This window comes from Papilio polytes, unplaced genomic scaffold, assembly GCF_000836215.1.
Source record: "Papilio polytes unplaced genomic scaffold, Ppol_1.0 DF821400.1, whole genome shotgun sequence".
Lineage (NCBI taxonomy): Eukaryota > Metazoa > Arthropoda > Insecta > Lepidoptera > Papilionidae > Papilio > Papilio polytes.
In genome coordinates this window covers 6462343-6484691 of record NW_013527804.1, presented here as the reverse complement: position 1 = coordinate 6484691, position 22349 = coordinate 6462343, and the positions used below count along the sequence as shown (strand labels likewise).

The following is a 22349-nucleotide window of genomic DNA, read 5'->3' as shown; positions in this document are numbered from 1 at the left end:
TTTTTAAATCTTTTTTTTTTAGAAAATTTAACTGAAAATGCTGTAAAAATTTCTTACTCCGCTTAGTATAAACCAACAAAATGGTTACGAGTCACTCGTAATTCGAGTCAACTCGAGTCACTCGCAACTCGGGTTGTCAAAAATTTCACTCGAGTCCGAGTAAGAAAAAAATGACTCGAGTCACTCGAGTAAAAAGCAACTCGAGTCCCATCACTAGTAGCGACCGTGGTGTCTAAGGTTTTGCCAATTCGGTGCTGCTCCGAATATTATTGTTAGTGAACGCGCGGGTAAATGCCAAAATTGCTGTGAACATTGTAGTTTTTTGCGCTCGTCCGTGTTGTAGTGTTGTTGTTTTGTTGTGAAAGAGAAAAGTTGCCGTCGGCGTTGGCGATGGCGCGAGAATGCATTTATTAGATCGAAGACTTGGAAAGTTGCGATTGCATTTTTCAAGATGCGTTGCTTGTAATATATTAGAATTATTTATTGTGTTATTCAAGTGTTAGTTGCTGTGAGAAAATGAAATCCCGGCTTTGTTTCGTCGATGTAAGTAATTTATTACAACAAAAGTTAATGTTTGAGAATTTAAGTGTGTCATGTTTTCCTGGTATTTTATTTGTATTTTGGTTTGCTATTAGTCAGAATTACATTATTTCTTTTGGTTTCCTTTTAGCAAATACATGTTATATTTACGATGTAGGAAATTGTTCTTCTGTAGAAAGTTTTTTTTTGTCGCTCTTACCTTGGACAAAGACCTGGCGCCAACCCAGCTCGACTCATCGAAATAAATGTTACATTTGTAACGATAATAATTTATTGTTGCCATAGAGTATTTTTGTTTGTTTTTATTTTGGTTATCTTCAAAATTAAGAAAAGATTTATGTCATATTTTTATGTCATATTGCAACTTATAATACGATACACAAAAATACGTTTTCTTGTTTGATTAATTGAAGTAATATTTTTATTTTTTGTGACATGAAAAAACAACTGTAGTCCTAGGTATAATACTAAAACAATTCTTAAATACTTAGTTTCGCAACCGCCGCTTACAATCAGGATTATAATGGATTTTGCGTTTTATATTAAACGTCAAATAGGCTGGAATACAAAAAATACCACATGCTTCATCACAGGTATATTTTTTCTTTCTCAATAATTGTCTAAAATGTTGACTGTATTTGAAGCTGATTACCCTTTTATGTTGATATAGTCGTGAGATTACAAGAAGAGTTGTAACAACACTTAATTAACATGCAATCAGTGCTGACCGGCCAGTGTCGTCTCAACTGTACTGAATTGCATACAATCGTTAAGCTCGTAATTAAGTTATCAGATTAACTTTAACAACTGCCTGAACTCCGGACCTCCCAATTAAGACACTAATGTACATTACGTTTCAAGAATTTAACACGCACTGGCAACTGAAACATGTTTAAAAAAAGAATAAATACAAGCTGAAAATAAAAATTGAATTTAGAAATTTTTGTCTATGGTTTGGAGTTTTTTTTTAAGTTTTTTATGGATGAGGTGCACCACGCTCTATTTATTGAATTGCAATTTTCTATAAAGAATTTGTAATATTAGATGTCGGTGTTTAAAAGCTATGGAAATCCATAGAGTAGCCTGTGAATGTAATTATTTCGTTATAATCTCAGACCAGTCGTACATGTCCTCCAGCTATATTTAGTGTTGTGACGTCACGTGTAATATGACGCGGTACCAGAGATTTTTGATTAAACTATTAATGCCTCATTAAATATTGCAGTGCGATAAGCGACAGCACGCACTCTAGCGGTGTACGACAGTTAACATAACGGTGTTACCATAGGCTATAAAAACTAAATGAAGCGTGAATTTATTTACTTTCAATTGAAATTCCGATCTCTTATAACACCTAGATATGACCAAGGTATACTTTTAAAGTTAAACTAAGTCTAAATATATTAAAATCATCAAGATCTTTGTATAGTAAATAATGTTAAAAATATGGAAATACTAGTTTTCGTCTGCGACTCTGTTTGCGTGGGATTAAAATATAACAAAAGTGAGCAGTCTACGTGTTATTCCAGACTATCCTCTACATCTATACCAAATTTTATCAAAATCCGTTCAGCCGTTTAGGCTACAAACTCAAACAAACATCCTTCTATCTATCAAATTATAAAGGGCTTGTACTAAAACTACTTCCATCCATGCTATCTTAAAATAAAACGCATAAAATTGAACATAAGGTCTTGAACTTGATTATGGACTGGTGAAATTCTGTCCACTTCAAGGCAAACCAGTACCATCGGCTCAAAACCGACCGTAGGACCGACAAAAATAAATAATAAAATTCCTTATCGTGTTCTTTTTATCTTATTAAGTTGTACTTGTTCATAAGAAATATCGATGTTTTATTTACATATTTGTTGTTAATGAGGATTTATTTTATGTTCGAGTTAAACGTAAACAGGCGAAACGACATTCCATTACGGGCGTGATGGCTCGCACTACAGTATGTCGATGTAACGAAGTAGGCACGGATGAGTAACGGATCATTTCACGAAGTAGAGATAGCTACGGTAATATTTATATCAGCTGATACTAAGAAATACCTGTTTTTGGTATACAGAGACCAGTATATGTTGATTAAAAGATTTAACAAGACAAGTTTATTAAAGACCTTGAAAGACCTTGAATTAAGCATGTGTTATATCTAAAGATAACGGAAATGTGGAATATCTCATAATTATCTAAAACTATTAAATGTAATTTCTTTATTAAGTTTTTTTTGTCGTATGAAGGAAGATAAAAAAGTTATAAAGGTACTTTATGCTCCTAGAGTAAGTACCATCACTTCATGGTTGTTTCAACGTATATTATTGACGCAAAAACTGATTCTTTGCGTAATGCTTCTGTAAATTACGTACCTATAGTACCTGACATGTATTGTATAAGTACGTTTCCAACTTGAGGTAAATTTTACTTAGTAAACAGATGTGACTCACTTAAACTTGTTTACGCTTTGCAACTAATGTTTTAACATCCAACTTAATTGAAATCATTAATTTAATTTAACTTTAACTTATTAATAAGTTCTAAGTACAATTTAGATACGAAAAAGATTAAAATTATATAGTTACACTGGCCGATCAATTAAATATGTGGGTTATGTTCTAAACGTCTATCTCTATGGCTTCATAATTGATCCCCTGCGGCGCACACAACTAGATGTATTAACATTTTACGGCGGCAAGTAAAAATAATAATTCTTCATCTGGTGTGGCGGCGGGACAAAATCCGCCCCAATGCGTGGAAGGTCTTTCTAGACCCACCAGCAATAGGATAGTTTAAATTACTATAACTTTGTGGAAACATAATGTATACATTTTATGTAATTATACTATTATAATAAAGCGTAAACACACACTTCTTTGTTGCCTAAGATGTCTATTAACTAACTATTTTTTTAATAAAAGCCCTACACTTACGTCATGCTTTAGGCTATATATTTTCACGCCATTAAACTTAGGGTGTAAATATTTTGGATAAAAACTCTAATTTGAGAAAGAGATCATAAGTTGCTGCCAACATCAAGGAAGCAAGGTTGCTAAAGTTTATGATGTCATGTCAGTTTGACATTTGCAATTGATAATTTGACACATGTAAACAACGCAATAAAATTTTCATAATTTTATGCGAATGAAGTCGCACGGGAATAGCTAGTGTTATATATGTATACACGCACTAGCGAGAGGGATATAGTTTTCTTCGTCCGCACAAGCTTAAGTACTGCGTTACGCTGTTATCGTGTTGAAAGATGACACAAGCAACTTCAAATAATATTGCAATAACTGTGGTAAATCGTTGCCTAATTGTCTATGCACTTCGTAGCAAGCAGTTTTTTAAATAAAGGTTAATTCTTTGGAATAAGAGAAAGGTCAAAGTTAGTCGCGTGAATCTGAGCTGCTATTCAATTCCCCGGGCGGGTTAATGTTACGCCCCGGCCGCAGCGCGGCGCTCGCGTGCTGTCAATTGCTGGGTCACAGGTCACATCTTGTTGCGTTTTAATTGTTTTAGGACCCCTTGATTTAATTATGTTAAACAAATTATACTATAGAAATAACATATCTATTATAATGTGACGTTTAATTGTATTTATATTAAGATTGTAATATTGAAACTACAATGTTTTAAAAGACAATTCGTTATGCTTCATGTTGTTCATTATCCAGGTCAGGCAGGTACCTATGTTGTGATAGTTCCTGCAGAGGTTCCGCCTCAGAATGTTCAACAATGATTCGTCTTACAAGCTACACTTTCACTTTGCTGATACTTAAATTATTTCAATAGGAAATTCATTAGATACATTATATTTTCTTATAACGCTGTAACCGGTATCATTGGTGTGCAATGATTTGACAATTCAATCATACTAATATTATAAATGCGAAAGTTTAGATGGATGGAAGTTTGAGTTTGTAGCCTAAACGGTTGAACGGATTTCAATGAAATTTGGCATAGATATAGAGGATAGTCTGGAAGAACACATAGGAATTTGTTTTTTTTCCACGCGGACGGAGTGAACCATTATAAAGTAGCAGACAAGAGATAACTTGCTTTCCATATTTGACCTTATTGACGTAAGCACCAATCAATATGCACTTGGCATTTAATACATAAGTAAATTAATATTATCACAATCTGAGGGGAAAATTTTAATGTTTTCGAGGAATCCGATAATTGCAAATAAACCTTTGATCTATCAATATATCTTTTGCTTGGAGTAACTGATTAGCATTTAATAATATACATGTGGGGTTGTGGCTCGATGAAATAAAAATAAACTCGTTATCTATCGCTGTTTTTAATATTTACACCATTTTAAAAAAAACACATTTTGTTACATCGTCGTTCCTCTTTTTTCTCCGACTCTCAACTTAAAACTAATTTTAAACGAACGTCAAAATATAAAATTCGAAATCAATGGAAAAGAAAACATATTAAAAGGAAACATATTTAACCTCTTTATAACCTCATATAACCTTCTTATCCTACATACATAAATGCTTCCCTTAGTCTATGTAAATATGCTTTAGTTTTAAATTATAAATGTCTTATAGCTGCACTCAAAGTCATAAACAGTCCTTTAATGTAGATTTTCCATATTAAAACCACACTAAGGGTCTCATTATAACAATCAAGGGATTAGTGTGGCAGTAAATAAAGAGTACTTTGTCCTTCAAAACTTAGTACCCACACCTAGTCATAGTCGCAGCTTTTATTGATGCAATAAGTCGGAGCAATTCAGACGAGCAAATAAGGCAATAAAGTACCACAAACAACCTCCACCCACTGCTTTACGCAATACCCTACCCATAGTTTACGAGCCCTGCCCATTCGACTTTCCTCCGGTTTTAACTAATGTTTGTCTTTGGACAATTTGCCTTACCCAGTCATAGTCTTACCCATATATTCAACGAAATAAACACAGTAAGAGCGCACACCTGAAACTAAATTGTCGCACAACTGTTGTCTCGCTTTGATTACTATAAGCTTATATGAAGGTGCGCTCACTACTTAATTTTTAGTTGGGCAACTAAACAGTTGAATTGACTGTGAAACATCGACAATCGCACACCGGTTGTGCGATTATTTAAGGTGTGCGGCCGCTCTAATGCTGTATAGCAACTTAGTAACGTATAGTACAAGACTATAATCGCTGAGCGTATGTCCGTTTGTATGTCTGGAAATAGATATATGTAATAACTGTCGGTGTGCCGTGTCGCGTCTCCTGCCAACCGCAACATTATTCAGCTGTCGTTGAATATATCAATTTGTTTATTATCTTGTTTAAGAGGAAAATGAATCGCTCATCGTAATCTCAGAATGTATCTATAATATATCTACTCCAAAGTAACTGTAGTTAACAATTTGAATCTCAATTTAGTTAGTTGATTAACTACTGAAGCCATCAGTTTTTAAAACCGTTAACAGATTTAAGTAACAGTTATTTTATTGAACTTTTAACTAAATATTCAATACTCCACTTAATAGACTAGACAAAATGTTCAATGAATAAATATCGGAATTAATGAAAAGTTCCCGATTTAAACAAGACACACAATATGTAACAAAATATTGGCAGCGAATAGAATAGCAGCTGTGTTATAAAAAAGTTTGCATAGTGAAACATTAAAAGTATCGTATATTTAAAACAAAAAAATGATTTTTTAAATAAAAGTTATTAGATTTTTATTAATTTACTAATATTTCTAGGCTCTAGGCTTGTGCTGGGATATGGTTCACGACAATAGTCGAATGGCGGGATTCGAACCCTCGACAGAAGATCGGTAGTCCGTACCCCAAGCCATTAGACTATTGGCTAGCTTTTAATAATATATTATTACTTATTATAATATACTTACTTTTAATAATACAAGTTAATTAGTACAAGTAAATTAAAATCTGTACTGATAAGAAACAAAAATAGCATTATATTTGTTCCAGAAATAAGTCAGGTGTTATCTCCAAGGCGAGGCTCCCAGCGTTTGAACGACGCAATCTGGCTTCGTTCTATTTGCACATGCGAACACCGGAGATACCGCCCCTACAAGCGATTACAGATCTTAATTACAACACTCGGTTTATATCTCGCACTGATTTATAGCAGAATATGCTTCATATTGTTCAGATGACGTGTACGCTCATAAGTGTTGTTTTGCTCTGCTCACGTGTGTTGACTTTGTAGTCTCCAGTCACCAAATAGCGGGTGAAAATAACTATCTTTGTATTGCACCATAAAAATATAAGCTTTAAGATCTATTTAAAGCAACCTTAATAAACATATAATACTTGTTATTTGCTCTGACATTATTAAACCTTGAAAGTATTTGACAAATATATTTAACATTATTCCTATGTACTTTTAATATGTACAATCGGGGAATCTGTCGGCATTCCAACTTTAAAAGCAACAGTTGAATGTTTCGTCGCATTGAGACGACGCGGAATAATACCATAATCAATAAATAGGCCACAACTTTTAAATGTAGAACACATTAGGGACCAAAAAACGAGACTATATGCTTTTTAATATTATCCCATCGTTTCAATCTGTAAGAATAGGCGGAGTTTGACTCGCAATAAAAAAGGCAGTATTTCTTTAAGTAAAAGATCGCGAATTTCAGCGACTGTACTAACATTGTACACTAATTTATAACATTAGAAAAGCATTTAGCAAGACCTGCCAGTTCGCGTCTTCCTCATAACATAACGTAATACTATATTACATAAGAAATCTTATTAATATTAATATAGCCCTTTTATTCTGTTATTATTCAAGAATTACAGAGTTGAGAATGCATAAAGTTCGCAATATATCACTCTTATTTTAGTTTGCCTCTTGTCATAGGCCTCCTCTCCAATTCTGGCAGGCTGTCTTATCATCCTCCCACCTTAGAAGCTGCCGACCTCTCCTTCTTTTACTTTCTCTCGAGTCCCATTTTACCACGGCTCCACTCCATTTACCGTTTGCGTCTCTCATCCTTTGACCGGTCACAAATCCTATTAAGATTTCGTCAAATATTATTTTTCTTGCAGCCAGCATCGATGAAATAGCTATTTAATACGAGTGTTTATTTTTAACACGTAACAGTGTAAAAACAATGACAATGAGTGAGCGGATGCGTCACGCTCGGTCACTTGCACACTATGAATCCATTGTCGAAATACTCGTAACAAATATACGAGTATACTATCATCTTGCATTATATCATAATTCTTACTAATAATATAAATGAGAAAGTTTAGATGGATGGTAGTTAGAGTTTGTAGCCTAAATGGCTGCACGGATCTGGATAAAATTTAGCGTATATGTACACCATAATCTAGAAGAACTGTATAGCTACTTGCTTTTGTTTATTTTTCAATTCTGTCATTTGAATAGCGTCAGTGGAATTCCACACAAACATGACGAGTATGTGACACTGAGCTGTACATGTCAGAGAAAATAAATTGTACCGTTCGATTTTTTTTTCTTTGCAATTATTAAATAAAGATTAACAAAAGTATATTTTTATAAAGACCTTATAACGTATTTTAGGCCGCTTAATACTATAAAAATGTTTTAAATTCTAGCAAACTGCGAAATTATGAGATATTTTTGGCATGTTTTTGCAAAAATTGATTACGTGATACAGATAGAAATACGGCTTAGTTATCTATAGCCAATATTCGGTGTTTAAGCTGCAGAGATAAGTTATCTGTCAAGTGCGGGGGCAGTACATGATCGTAATTCCAGTGTTCCTCTCCACATCGAGAGCGCTGTTAAACACGCTCTGCGTAACAGACGTATACATTACATTACATAAAATGTATACATTATGTTTCCACAAAGTTATTTATTTATCATACTGGTTTTATCTATCATACTGCTGGTGGGTCTAGAAAGACCTGCCACGCATTGGCAGAAATATCATTGGGGGCGCATTCCCGCCCGACGCCGCACCAGATAAAGAATTATGAATTTACTTGCCGCAGTAAACTTGTTAATGTCGATGTTGTACAATTTTCAATGCAGTTTTTTGTTGCTTTAATAAACATTTGACACCTATCCTATTTCCTATGATCTTATTTGGAGGTGCGCACACTACTCGATTTTAGTTGTGCAACTAAACAGTTGAAGGCTGAGTAACAATCGACAATCGCACAACAGTCGTGCGATAGTTTAGTCAATGATAATGCACTAGTACAATAGCAATTTTTATCTCAATTTCTTTGAATAAAAATGTATAATACCCACATAACCTGTCTTTGCAGTTTAATTTTAAGACTTCATATATTCTAATTGCTCTTGATTCGTTAATGATAAAAAAGATTTTTAATTTTTTATTCAGTAATTAGTTTTATATCCTTGGCTTTATCCTCAATAATTAGTCACGGTATAAATCACTCGGGAACCCCTAAGTTTAAAAGATTTACGAGAACATAAAATGTAATAATATACAACCCCTAATCAATACCACTGTTTGTGTACGTTCGTGTGTGTTTTAAATGGGTTCATAAAACTAAAATTATTACCCTCCGTTAATTTAAATAAACAAGTGACTCTTCTATCAAAAGCGTCGCCAGGGAAAACCCATTAAGACCTGTGCTTTTATTTAAATGTTTTAAAGATTATTGTATTTGCAAGACTTTTGACGGTGGAGGAGACGCAGGGGAAATATCCTCTTTTTGTGCGTCTCCTCCTCCGTCAATAAAGTGTAGGCAACGCATCTGCAATTGCGGATGTTTATGGGCAGCGGTCGCTTTCCATTTCGGTGAATTCAGGTGGCCGCTTGCTCGTTTGCCACCTTATATTATAAAAAAAAGACTAGCTTAGACGTGGGAGCCAGAGAGGTTAGTCTAGAGTTAGTCTAACGACATAATAAAATATGGTATTTTTAAGTGTCTAATAAGGGAATTAGGAATATAAAGTACTATTTGGACACGTTAAAAAATAAGCCCAACGTCCGCAGTACAGAAATAGCCTTGTATGGCGAATTTATTTATAACTCAAACATCCACTGAACACAGATGTTGGTAAACCGATAATTCACGTTTAATACGCATTATAATAACGTTCTTTATTTGAAACATATGTGACCTATATATCTCGGAAATAGCACGCAAGCTGCTGCGCTCGCTTTGGTTTTACATAATTAGATGGATGGATGGATGTTTGTTAGAGATTATAGCCTAAACGGCTGAACGGATTTCGATGAAATCTTGTATAGATGTAGATGATGGTCTGAAAGGACACGTAGGCTATTCACTTTTATTTTTTTTAAATCCACGCCGTCGGGGTCGCGGGCGAAAGCTAGTCTTTAATAGTTGCATTAACATACAACTTAATTTACATAAATAAATATACAAAAATACACCAAGGCATTAAAATATGCAGTCGAGGACGTTTATTTCCTACCCATTGCCGTGAAATTACAGCTCCGCAACAGGTGGCAGCTGTTCGATCTTAATTCGGATAATAATTAAATTCTTTGTACATAAATAAATACGTTTCTAAAGATATATTATATTGTTTTCGCTGTATTACGATGTTAATAGCCTCAACAAAAAGACAACACTCAATAAAACAGTGAGACAGAGCGAGTCTCAGTTCCGTTGCGGCTCCAATTATCCAATACACAGCATCCTTTCTTAGAGATACGTCACCGCTTACGACTTGACCTCAAGGAACGTCCGTTTTAAAAATAAATATCATTTGATTATCAAATAAGGTCATTATGGGGAACTTTGGTTTTGGCGCTGTAAAGCTATGCACCTTAAATTGTTATAGACACGCCTTTTCTGTTTTAGATCAAACATTTTATGTAGAATCTGGTCTACTAATCATACTAATATTATAAATGCGAAAGTTTAGATGGATGTTTGTTAGAGTTTGTAGCCTTAAAGGCTGAACGGATTTCGATAGAATTTGGTAGATAGAAGAGATGTATAGTCTGGGAGAACACAAAGGCTACTCACCTTGTTTTTTTTAAATTCCGCGCGGACTAATGTAATTAAATTATGCGATTTATTACATCGAGTGAACATCAAAGTATTCAATATTGTGCAATAAATGTGAGTGAGATAGACGATGTAGAGGTTTCAGTTAAACGATACTATAACTGCACGACGTACTGTGGTCACGACCATTGAGGCCTTCGGATTATTTTTAATCCATACTATAAAGAGGAAAGATTTGAATTTTTGTATGTATTTGATTCAAGCCAAAACTACTGTATTGATTTTTAAAATTCTTTCACCATTAGAAAGAGATGAATGGATTGCGTAAAAGGTGACATGAACGAAAAGGGAGTGATCACTGAGATGACGTATGATAGAGTTATGCGGGGGACAAAAACCGAAAGATGATGGATTTCACCATTAGAAAGGTAATTTATCCGTGAGTAATCTATACAAATGTTATAAAGAGGAAATATTTGTATTTTTATATGTATTCGATTCACGTAAAAACTACTGGGTGGATTTCAAAAACTCTTTCACCATTAGAAAGGTAATTAACCTGTAAGTAACATAGACTGTATTGCTAATTTTAATTTCACGCGGACGAAGTCGCGAGCAACAGTTAATGTTTCATAACATTCGTAATTTTGAAATACCACGAGAATCGTTGGATTTTAAATGTATAAGCCAGTAAAGACTTTGAAATAAGTAACTGAAAAACAATTGACAATCGAAAAGAAAGAAAGTAGATAAACAGATAAGTGAAAGTTTTAAAAATGAAGCCTATGACTACTAGTTACACTACAGAAATGTAAAAATTAAATGAAACATTTGCAAGATTTCGTGAAGATTTCCCGATATAATCTTTTTAATTTGCAAACGTTTTTGACCGACTTGTTTTGTTGTAGTTTTCAGTTAAGGTTTACATTTAAACTAAATAGTTTTAATGCTAAATAGCTATAGACTTCGATAAATTACACAACTACGCAATGTCAATACAAAGTTAATGTGTGTGTAGGTCAAACAGATAAGGGGGTGGTGATAACACAGTTCATTAAGAAGAGACCTATCTATATTATTATAATAAAGCGTAAACACACACTTCTTTGTTGCCTAAGATGTCCAATCACACCATATTTTTAAATAATTATTTTTAAAATAAAAAGCCGTACACTTACGTCACGCTTTAGGCTATATATTTTCACGCTACTAAACTTAGGAGGTAAATAAATTGGAAAAAGATCATAAACTACAACCTGACAACATTTGAAAGCAAGATTATTTTCGTAACGGTAATTTTGACATTTGCTATTGAGAATTTGAAAAATACAAACAATAAAATAAAGTTTTTATATTTTCATGTGGATGAAGTTGGACGGGAACAGCTAGTTCATTATAATATGTTTGTTTTTGCTCCTAAAGATATACATAACTGCTTCTGTTCTTACTCTTTCTCTGCCTTTTCCCATTATCTTTGGGTTATACTTATACTGTACACAGCTCCGAAACATTTACTCCTAGTATAGTTTACTGGTTTCATAAGAAAATAGAAAATGTTTAGATGCGTGCGGCTCGGGCGAGCAGTCGTTCAGTGGCGACCTCGTTAGGCCGTAGTTTCTCGTAACTGGTTTGCTGTTTGCCTATCCACTATCCACACATCGGCCGTTGAACCTGCATTTAACACATATCTATGTTAGTAAACAACCTTTGTTTATTTCTAGTACTTGATTCATGTATTAACTTTAATAGTGTCCGATAAATTTGCTGTTTAGTTTATTTTATTATGTTAAATAACAAATTAATATAATTACAGTTTTATTATATGGTAATTATGTTTGTGTACGACGTGTCCATTAGATTATTTTACTCTTCTGTTGAAGTTATTACAAAGAAAATAACTAGCTCAACTAATGATGGTACTGTGAAGGCATATGTGCAACAGTGGGCAGATAAAGACTGATGATGGTGAACATATGATGAATGGATTGAATACAAGACAACTTATTGATTCTTTAGTGTAGTGAACGATGTATTCTTGTAGGATAGCTTCTCTCGTTAGTCACAAGAGCTCTTTTCCTCTTATGTTTGACGTAATATCAAATTCTTAGAACGAATACTAATTTAAAACATTACATAATCTATACTAATATTATAAAGAGGTAAGATTTATATTTTTGTATGTATTTTTTGTATAATAACTCAAAAATTACTAAGCCGATTTCAAAAAATCTGTTACCAATAAAAAGCTACGTTATCACTAAGTTTTAAATCCCATGCAGACGAAGTCGCGAGCAACGGCTAGTATTCTTCTAACTTTGTGGTTTAGAGATATTTGTTTTACGAGCTGCAGCTTTTAGGTTAGAATTTAAATTTACGCGCTTCAATTTTTTCAACATCCTAGAAAAAAGTTAGGTTATAAATTGCCTACTAAAGATTTTTTTTCCTAGTCCATATTGTCGATCAATTAATATTTATTGTTTCAATTTGAAACCATTTCGTAGTAAAATAGCAATATGGACAAAGCGCAGACCGATTATTGCAAACATAAATGACAAAGGTATTGCGCCCGCCGCTCAGTCTGTTGTTACTAAATTAGTTTCTAAGGGTGAGTGTACACCGTTACTATGACGACTTGAATATTATTCAAATCATGTCATACTTCATACTTAATATTATAAATGCGAAAGTTTAGATGGATGGATGGATAGATGGATGTTTGGTAGAGTTTGTAGCTTAAACGGCTGAACGGATTTCGATGAAATTTGGTATGGATGTAGAGGATAGTCTGGAAGAACACATAGGCTACTCACTTTCATTTTTTTTCTTACACGCGAATGGAGTCGCGGTCGAAAGCTAGTTAAAAGTAAAACGTGCAAGCGGTTAACGTAAAATTACTACGTAAGCCCAAACTAAGAACCACACATAACTCTGCGTAAAAACGGACAACAGAATTACTTCATAAAGTGATACAGAAAGAAGAATCAAATAAAGATTAAATGGTTTTTTTTTTTTCGTGATTTGTTGTTTAAATTGTTTTAAATTAAAAGTATGATTTTAACATGATTCATACTTTTGCGTGGAACCCTTTCTCTATAGATGAGGTCAGATTTATTGACTGGTCTACTGTTGCGTGGAATTATATAATTTTAAGCGTAAATGTGAAAAAATCGCAACAAGGTCTATTCTAGCATCGTCAAACCGGCTGGTTCCATTCCCTTACAGTGTATCAGCGCAGGTATAAAATATAAGGCGTTTTTACCTGTGCACAGTGTATCCATACCTTTATGAGATATCGCGCGTAGTGATTTAAATAAATTAAAATACGTTTTTGCATTGCTCTACTTAATTACATTAAAGGTGCGTTACCACTGCAATACAAATATTTTACAATTCATATTTAAAAAATATGAAATCTCTTAGTACAATTTTTTCTTACACTGAGTTTATTACTAAGTTTAACTTTGTTTATTTGCAAGGCTGTAAATGTTTGTCAATCTTCTTTCAAATATGGTTTACCGTAGACATTTTTCTGATTACAAAAGTGTCAAAATAAAAAAAAAACTTTAGTAATAATTGGTGTACCGTGCACGTGTATTCGCATCAGTGGAAGCGGCCCCTAACTGCGATACGACCTTGCGGCACCCGCGCACTTCCACTACAACTTATTGTAAACCTTACATTAGATTGCATTTTATGATTTACCTAAATATTTGTATAAATAACAAACCGGTTTCGCTGCGCTGTTAATAGTTTTTTAATTGAATAGAGTTAGGAATTTCTTAGAGCTGGCGACCTTTGATTAATCTATGCGATTGTCGATTGTTTCGCAGCCAATTCAACTGTTTAGTTGCACAACTAACAATCGAGTATTGCACCTCCAAATACGCTCATAGGAATCAAAGCGAATCTAGAGTGTTCCTTTGTTGCCGTAACATTGTGGAACCACAGGGAGAGTTTGAGTGCCGAAGGTTCCGGTGTGTTCCTTGATCCTGGAACCTTCGTCAATGTCACTAGAGGATGGCCACCGGGGGAGTTTTAGTAGGTCAAATCTTATATAACCCCGCCTTCCCCCCAGAAGGCAAGGTATCTTTTGAAGATTTCCCCCCCGATAACAAAAAAAAAATGGAATCAAAGCGAGACTAGTTGTATAGCAGTTAGTTAAAGGTGTGCGCGCGTATATTTTAAACATATAAACACGTGATTTATGGGATTCACATTTGTAGTGTTTTTCCATTTTCCTGTAACAAATCGATTATCGCTATTAATTGCGATCAATATATTAACATTTATGTAATTATGATACATTCTTATAATGTTAGTTTATATTGCAGTTATCGGCATCCGGGTTTGCTTTAACCAAATATTGGAATGAGGAAAATCTAGAAAGAAATCAGATTGTCAATGATAAGTTAACGACCTATTTTGGAACAGGGAACTAAATGCGCAATTAACAGATACAACCTGAATTTGTAGGTTGTTTTTTTTTGCTCAAAGTTTTGATGGATGCATATCGATGAAATTTTGTACAGTCTGGAAGAATACGCAGGCTACAATTTTCTTTTAATTCCGCGCGGATCGCGGGCAAAAGCTAGTAGTTATATATTTTTGTGTTCAGATGGCGCTGTGGTGCCTGGCTGCATACCTGGCCTGCCACGTGCCCTGCATCGAGATGAGAGTCGACGACTTGGAGCAGCCGGCGGTCAAGTACAATGAGGTATACTTAAATGTTATATGTTACAGTGTGTTGAAAATAAGGCAATGAAGTTTGTGTTATAAAAAATTTACTTCTAGGAAAAACCTATTTATGTGCCTTCACCTCAGAAACCTTGAAATAAATGAGTTTTAAAATATTATTATAATTGGTAATAATTAAATTCTGCGTCAGCTGTACTGTACTAAAAATATTGTCAATAGCACATCTCCACACTAAAGTCAACTCATCTGCTATCTTTTTGCCTATATCTATCGACTCTTATGGCCGCTTGCATCTCCTTACTATAAAAACCATTATTATTTTCTGTTTGCCAGCCGCCAGCGCCGCCGCCCGCACCAGCACCTCCGCGGCCAGAACTAAAACACGGCAAATGTTACCACATGCCGCGAGAGCGCTGCCCGACCACCGCTAAGTGCGCGCGAACAGACCCTGCATCCGTCTTCTGCTGCGATGTGGATAGCTTCCGCCTCAAGGAGGCTCTCGCCATTGTTAGTGAGTGACTAAACTTATGTTATTGTCACATATCTCTGCAATTAGTGGAAAAAGCATATGAGAATGTTGATGTCATTAAAAGTGCGAAAGTTTGGATTAGACGGAGAGAATAGTCTGGAAGAACACATAGGTTACTAACTTTTTTTTTTAATATCACACGGACTGAGACGCGGGCGAAAGCTAGTAGGCTATATTTTTTTAATTTTTCGAGGGCGAAGGCGCAAGCTACAGATAGTTAATATATTGACTTTTAAATATATCTGTACAAATCATGATTATGCTTCCGGGTATACGCCTAAATAACAAGTCGATTGATTGAGGAGAACGGCACTGTATAAAAATATATTAAAAAAATCTGGGCTTATTTTTCTGCTAATTACTTAAAAATAATTAAGGTAACTATACCAAAATCTACACGACATTTTTTTGTATTTATAAATATCCATCTTAGTTTATCCTGTTTTAAATCCAGTTAGCAACATTGTCCTGTTGCTAGAGGCAGAGGCGGTGACCGTATCGCGACCTTGAGGTGCGCAGAGCTGGCGCACAATGGCCGGCCCGCAGCCCGCATAACTTACCGCGAATAATGCATATGTTAACTGATAGACAATACAACTATAAAGACTCTCAAATATTTTACATGTAAATATCCCGGTCAAGTCTAAACTAAAAAAATTGATTCCTTATTCATTTAATGTTTTAAAATTTACGCCAAACGCAAAGAGATTCAAATATAAAGGAGGCATAGTTGATACTTGAAACATTTAACACGTAATCTCACTAACACTACCTGATGACGGTTTAAAATCACAAAAAACACATCTCGAGGTGTCACATTAGACTTGAGATATTACCGTACATAGAAGTTAGCGGTAAAAAATGATGTTCCCTACGTTTAGTTCTTTTAGTCAAACCAGTAGAGTTGGCAGCCCTAATTTCACGTTTGTTCCAGTGATGCCGAATACAACGAACCTGCACGTGCTGAACGCGAGCATCGAGGAGTTGGACGTGTCGCAGGCGGTGTTCCGCCGCCTCGCCTCCATGGCCTTCACCGACGGCAACATCGGCAAGATTGTTGGTCAGTGCATTATAACACTTATACCTCTTGTTTTAAAGCTGAAAATAGTATACAAGCTAATGGTCTTCTGTGTACTTTCGCATTTCGAATTATGTACATCGCAACACGAATTCGTTATGAATTGGAGATGTTAAGATCGAGACAATTAGAGTTAAAGTTTGGATGAAGACAAAAATAAAAATGCGAATTTTAGTAATTAGAAACATTTTCTTTATTCTATATTATTTAATAACACTTGACATGGAAATTAATTGACGCATTAAACTTGTTGTTCAGATAATTATTATCCAATGCAGTTTATTGAACGTGGGTGTAACATTTCCGTGTTTTGTTCATGTTAGATATAGCTATCAGTAATGTTGCTCTTTGTCTATTCATGCTAAAGCCGAGGATGTTGTTAAGGAAGAAAAAAGGAACAATGACAGCAGTGAGTACAGAGATGAATGTTTTATATCCTGTGTTCATCATTTACTTTGTATTTCTCACTGTAAAAATATGACTGTATTTATATGTGGTTCAATCAGCGTAATATCTCAAACTAATTGAAGCATATACTTATCGTCACCATCATTATTCTATGGGTAATCATGTTTACATCACAAGAAATAATGTTATTATCCTGAACATTACTTTAACTAGGACTTTCTTGCTTAGGTCAGTTTCCAAAGTACTCGCCGATCGCATGCCTGAACATCTCCAACAACAACCTGACGACGGCCAAACTGCAGCCGTCTATCCAACGGCCGTTCGCGTACCTCTTCAACTTGACAGTTCTCGATGCCTCCGCCAACAACCTCACAGAGTTCCCGCTCAGCCTCGTGCAGAGCAACCGCAAGATATCCGTCGACCTCTCCGGTTAGTACTACATATGCAGCAAGATACTTTTACGCTATTCATATAATTGTAACTAGTGTAATTAAACCCTCGGAGCTACTGATCCCGCTACAATGGCGCGCTTTTCTAATACGTCTCTATGACATTGACAGCTGTCAGCTAGGGATGAGACGTCTATGCCATTGATCTAGTGTTGGGCCAATCCTCCAAATCAGTATCTACTGATTTTCTTCTTAACATAATTACTCGTAATATATGTACATTAAAGTTGTTTCTGAAGAGTAGTGGTCAAAGAAGTACTTGTTTATACAGGTAACAACTACCTGCCGTGCAAGCACTTCCAGAAGGCGATGGAGGCGAACAACAACAACAACAGTTCGCTGGTGACATTCCTCAATTACAAGGAAACTTACTGCGCCCTCGACCTCGTCTTCAACTGGTTCAAGGACGTTAGAATTGTACAGATCGACCATCTGCGCATACAGACTGAGGTAATACAATACTTTTTATTGCTTTAATATATTACTTGAGAATTACCCAACATCACCAGCACTATACGTCCCCACTGAGGGGCTGGAAGCTTTTGTCAACCACGTAACCCCACTGTGGGTTGACTTCACACATATCTTTCAATTTCTTCGCTAATATTTGCAGGTTGCATTACGATGTTTTATTTCACCCTAAGAACGTCGGGTAAATTATGTGCATATGAAATTTACATTGGTACATGGCAGGATTCGAACCCAGGACCTGTAGATTAGAAGTAAAGTGCTTAAACTCCTGAGCCACCGACGCTCATTGAGAATAAATCGGTTGTTTGTTTGTTGTGTTGAAACAGCGTTGTTGTTTGTTGCAGCTGAACATCAGCTGCCGCAACATAACGCCCGCGGGCATCAACTGCACCTGCGTGCCGGAGCGCCTGGAGCTGCTCAGCGCCGGCGTCACCAACCTGGTGGCCGTGGACTGCTCGCGCCGCCGCCTCACGCAGCTGCCCGCCAACCTGCCGCCCAACACCGTCAAACTCAACGTCTCCTACAACAACGTCAGTCTGCCGATGTACCTTCCACCGCCCCGCACAAGATAACCCCGCCGCTATATAAGATAACTCCGCCCACTTTGCAACTTTTTATGTCACAAGGTGGCAAACGAGCCAGCGGCAACCTGTATCCGACAAAATGCGATGCGACCACCGCTGCCCATAGACACTCGCAATTGCAGATGCGTTGCCTACCCTTAAGCGACGGAGGAGATGCACACAAAGAGGACATTTCCCCTTCCTGTTCGTCTTCTCCACCGTCAAATCCACGTTCCCTTTCTATCCTTCCCTCTTAAGAAAAGGATGGAAAGGAAAAGAGACTAAAGTTGGGCCGGTATCACACTCCTCAGACTGTAAGCGGAATTACTCTCACTTCCCTGTATTCTGTGTAGTCGTGATATTGCTGGGGGCAAGCCGGCACATTCGTGCGAAGCTGTTAAAGCGGGCTTTACCATTGTTAAACTGTGTTCTTTTCTTTTCCACTTTTAGTTTTTACTCCTTGTATTTAAGTATACAATTAGACAGTGTGGTGTGTGCAGATAACGTCGCTGCAGGCGGTCAGCGACGACTCCACCTACGACCACCTGCGCCAGCTCATCGTCGACTACAACGACATCGACAACATCGTCGAGTTAGAGGGCTCCAAGTTCATCGACAACTTTATGTACTTCTCCATCAGTCACAACAAACTCAAAACGGTATATTTTCCCATAGAAAAAAGTGCATGTTTTGTATTACGTAAGACTTATAAGTTGTTTTATGTTTAGATCCATACATACGTGCTGTCCAACAAGTTCGACACGACCGGCATCTTCACCGCCTTCTCTATCGGCGGCAACTACATACACTGCGATTGTAACACAGAAAAAGTTCTAAAGGTATGCTCGAAGGACCATTTTTATTTTTAATTCGTTGTTCCTGTGCGGCTTCATCTGCATGAAATTATACAGGCTTCATTATATTGTTTACATTTGTCAAAATTCAAATGCACATATCACGACAAAAGGCCCTGACATTGGAAAACAATTCCCGTTACCATGATAACTTTGCTTTCTTAATGTTGGCAGCTTGAAGTTTATGGTCTCTTTTCCACATTAAGTTTTTTTTGAGTTCCTCCTAAGTTTAATAGAGTAAAAATAAATAGTCTAAAGCGTGTCGTAAGTAATTTTTTAATAAAGAAATAAATGTTCAAAATATGCTGTGATAGCTGACATACTACGCCACAAAATAGTGTGTGTTTACGATTTATCGTATTAGTATTTTTAGACAACTTATTTAATTGATACTGTCGCTTTAAACTCAAAGCAACACTCCTCGCCAGGACTCTGGATGCGCGCCAATCGTTTTTTCGTCAACGTTTATGCCGATAATCTAGAGTTGCGCCAATTCTAGAGAACGGTACTAATTTTATTCTTAACAGTATATATTTAAATAGAGACGTTTGTATGGTTTGTATTCGGTGCGTTCCAGCCGTGGCTGCTGGAGAACTTCCGCAACATCCCGGACTACCGCGCGCTGCAGTGCGCCGGCCGCGGCGGCCCGGTGGCGGAGCTGCGCGAGGCCGACGTGTGCCACGCGCCGCGCGACTGGACCGACTACATCTACTACATCATCGCGCTGGAGGCGCTCGTGCTGGCGCTGCTCGTCGCCAAGGTCAGCTACGACTACTGGGTCTTCAAGTCCGCCGGCTACCTGCCCTGGCCCGCCAACAAGATGCCGCGGCTGCCCTGCGACTGGCTCTGCGAGTGACGCCCCCCACCTCGCCCCACCTCGCCCCACCTCCCCACTCACTCACCACCACATCTCACTCACTTATCAACACTTCATCTCACTCACTCACCTTATCTCATCTCCCTAACTCTCTCACCTCACCTCACCTCACTTACTCACTCACTCTCTCAATCGTCGTGATAATCATTTGACATCTTTTTCTTATATTTTTATACACAAAAGTTTTAAAAAAAATCTATTTTTTGATATTTACTAAATCAATTTAAAACCTTTTTATATATTTGTGTAATTATTTCTTATAAACGTTGATCACAAGTCTCTCAATGGGCTTATTTATGATGAATTTGTATAATCAAGCGCAAATGCTTATTGTGTTATAAAGCGCCATTTAAAGACATCGTAGTTAGGCTTATTTTAATTTTAGTTAAGTTTAATTTAATTAATTATGCCAAATAACCGGCCAGGGGAGTTTTATTACACTCCATTTACAATACTTCAGCTCGGAGGTAACTTGATAGATAATTTCGCATATAAATTAAAATACATTTTCAAAATCGAAAAGGTTGACAACTACGTATTTATTACAAATGTTTGTCCTGAAATCAGTGGTTGCCAACCTTTTTTTCCATTCCATTCAATTTTTCTACTAATTAGTATACTTTTAGCAACTACGAACGAATTTTATTAAAAAAAAAAAGAATTACAAGATGGCGAACAACTTTATTATTTGATTGGACACAAAATCTATCTGTTTTAAAATAATTTTATAATAATAACTAGGCGGAACAAAGAATCAACCACTTATGACAATTGCAACTTCAAAATGTACCGAACACTGACACGACTTAACGCTATCAGAGCCAGCGAGCGAATGCCCGACTTTCAAAGATGGCGGCCTTTAAATAATGTCGGAAATGATGCCACACTAAAAATGTCTACTATTCCTTATAATACAATTAAATGGGCTTCCACAGCTGGTGTTATTGTAAATGGAAGGTTATATTATTTGTAAATAAATCTTGCTATTTTTATATAAAATGATTTGTATATGAGACATAAATTGTTGCCATTTTTACATTTTGTATATTTTAGTTAAGAATCTCTTAAACGTGTCTTTATGAGGAAAAATGCATAATAATGTACATTATATAATCAAATGATAATTTTAGTTTAAAATACATTTTTTACTCCGAAAAGACTGTAGCGAATACGCTAAGTCAATTTCGACCAATTTCGAAAATTATTTGCAAGAAACCAACTTTAAACTATTTTTTTAGTTAATAAGCGTAGTTTATAATATAAAAGAGGCTTAAACTTAATATTAAGATATCTGTGTTATTTTCAAGGGGACTTTTATAGAGTTTAGTATAAAAATCATGGGGTGCCATATACAATCGGCTCGCAGCTGAGTTTTAAAGCATATTTGTATATATTGCAATAAAGACTGTATATTTTGTATGTTTATTTTTGATTTTGCATAATCGAATAAATTATGAAGCATTTGTATGTGTTTTAATTTTTTACCCTTTTTTCATAGGGACTTTGGTTACTTAGAGCATGTCCCTTAATCATACTATTATAAATGTGAAAGTTTAGATGGATGTTTGTTAGAGTTTGTAGCCTAAACGGCTGAATGGATTTCGATTAAATTTGGCATAGATGTAGAGGAGATAGTCTGGAAGAACACATAGGCTATTCGCTTTTGTTTTCTTTAATTCCACGCGGACAGAGTCGCGGGCGAAAGTTAGTAACCATATACAAATCTATAAACCATATAAATAGAAACAAAAAACAAAAGAAAAATAATATAAAAGTTTAAAGAGTACATATTTACATATATAGTAATATTATAAAGAGGAACGATTTGTATTTCTCTATTTTTGTATGTATTAAAATAACTCAAAAACTACTGGGGCAATTTCAAAAAATCTTTCACCATTACACTAGGTTACTGGCTCATCTATGTCTATACTAAT

At 35.7% G+C, this 22349-nt stretch overlaps 1 protein-coding gene across 1 annotated transcript; it reads left to right on the top strand.

The window, feature by feature from the left end:
* The first annotated feature begins 211 nt into the window (after positions 1 to 211).
* LOC106108895 (protein singed wings 2) lies at positions 212 to 21875 on the top strand. The gene is made up of 10 exons (XM_013290219.1): positions 212 to 543; positions 15104 to 15202; positions 15517 to 15694; positions 16647 to 16772; positions 17427 to 17627; positions 17919 to 18097; positions 18463 to 18648; positions 19182 to 19340; positions 19410 to 19520; positions 20113 to 21875. The coding sequence occupies exons 1-10, from the start codon at positions 517 to 519 to the stop codon at positions 20389 to 20391; spliced, it is 1545 nt and encodes a 514-aa protein (XP_013145673.1). The 5' UTR covers positions 212 to 516; the 3' UTR covers positions 20392 to 21875.
* Positions 21876 to 22349: the final 474 nt, after the last annotated feature.

What these genes read in the sequence shown, in the direction of transcription:
- LOC106108895 (XM_013290219.1), top strand. Translation starts at nt 517, where the DNA reads ATGAAATCCCGGCTTTGTTTCGTCGAT. An exon ending in GTCACAACAAACTCAAAACG is followed by an intron (nt 19,341 to 19,409) that starts GTATATTTTCCC and finishes TTTTATGTTTAG; the next exon opens with ATCCATACATACGTGCTGTC. An exon ending in ACACAGAAAAAGTTCTAAAG is followed by an intron (nt 19,521 to 20,112) that starts GTATGCTCGAAG and finishes GGTGCGTTCCAG; the next exon opens with CCGTGGCTGCTGGAGAACTT.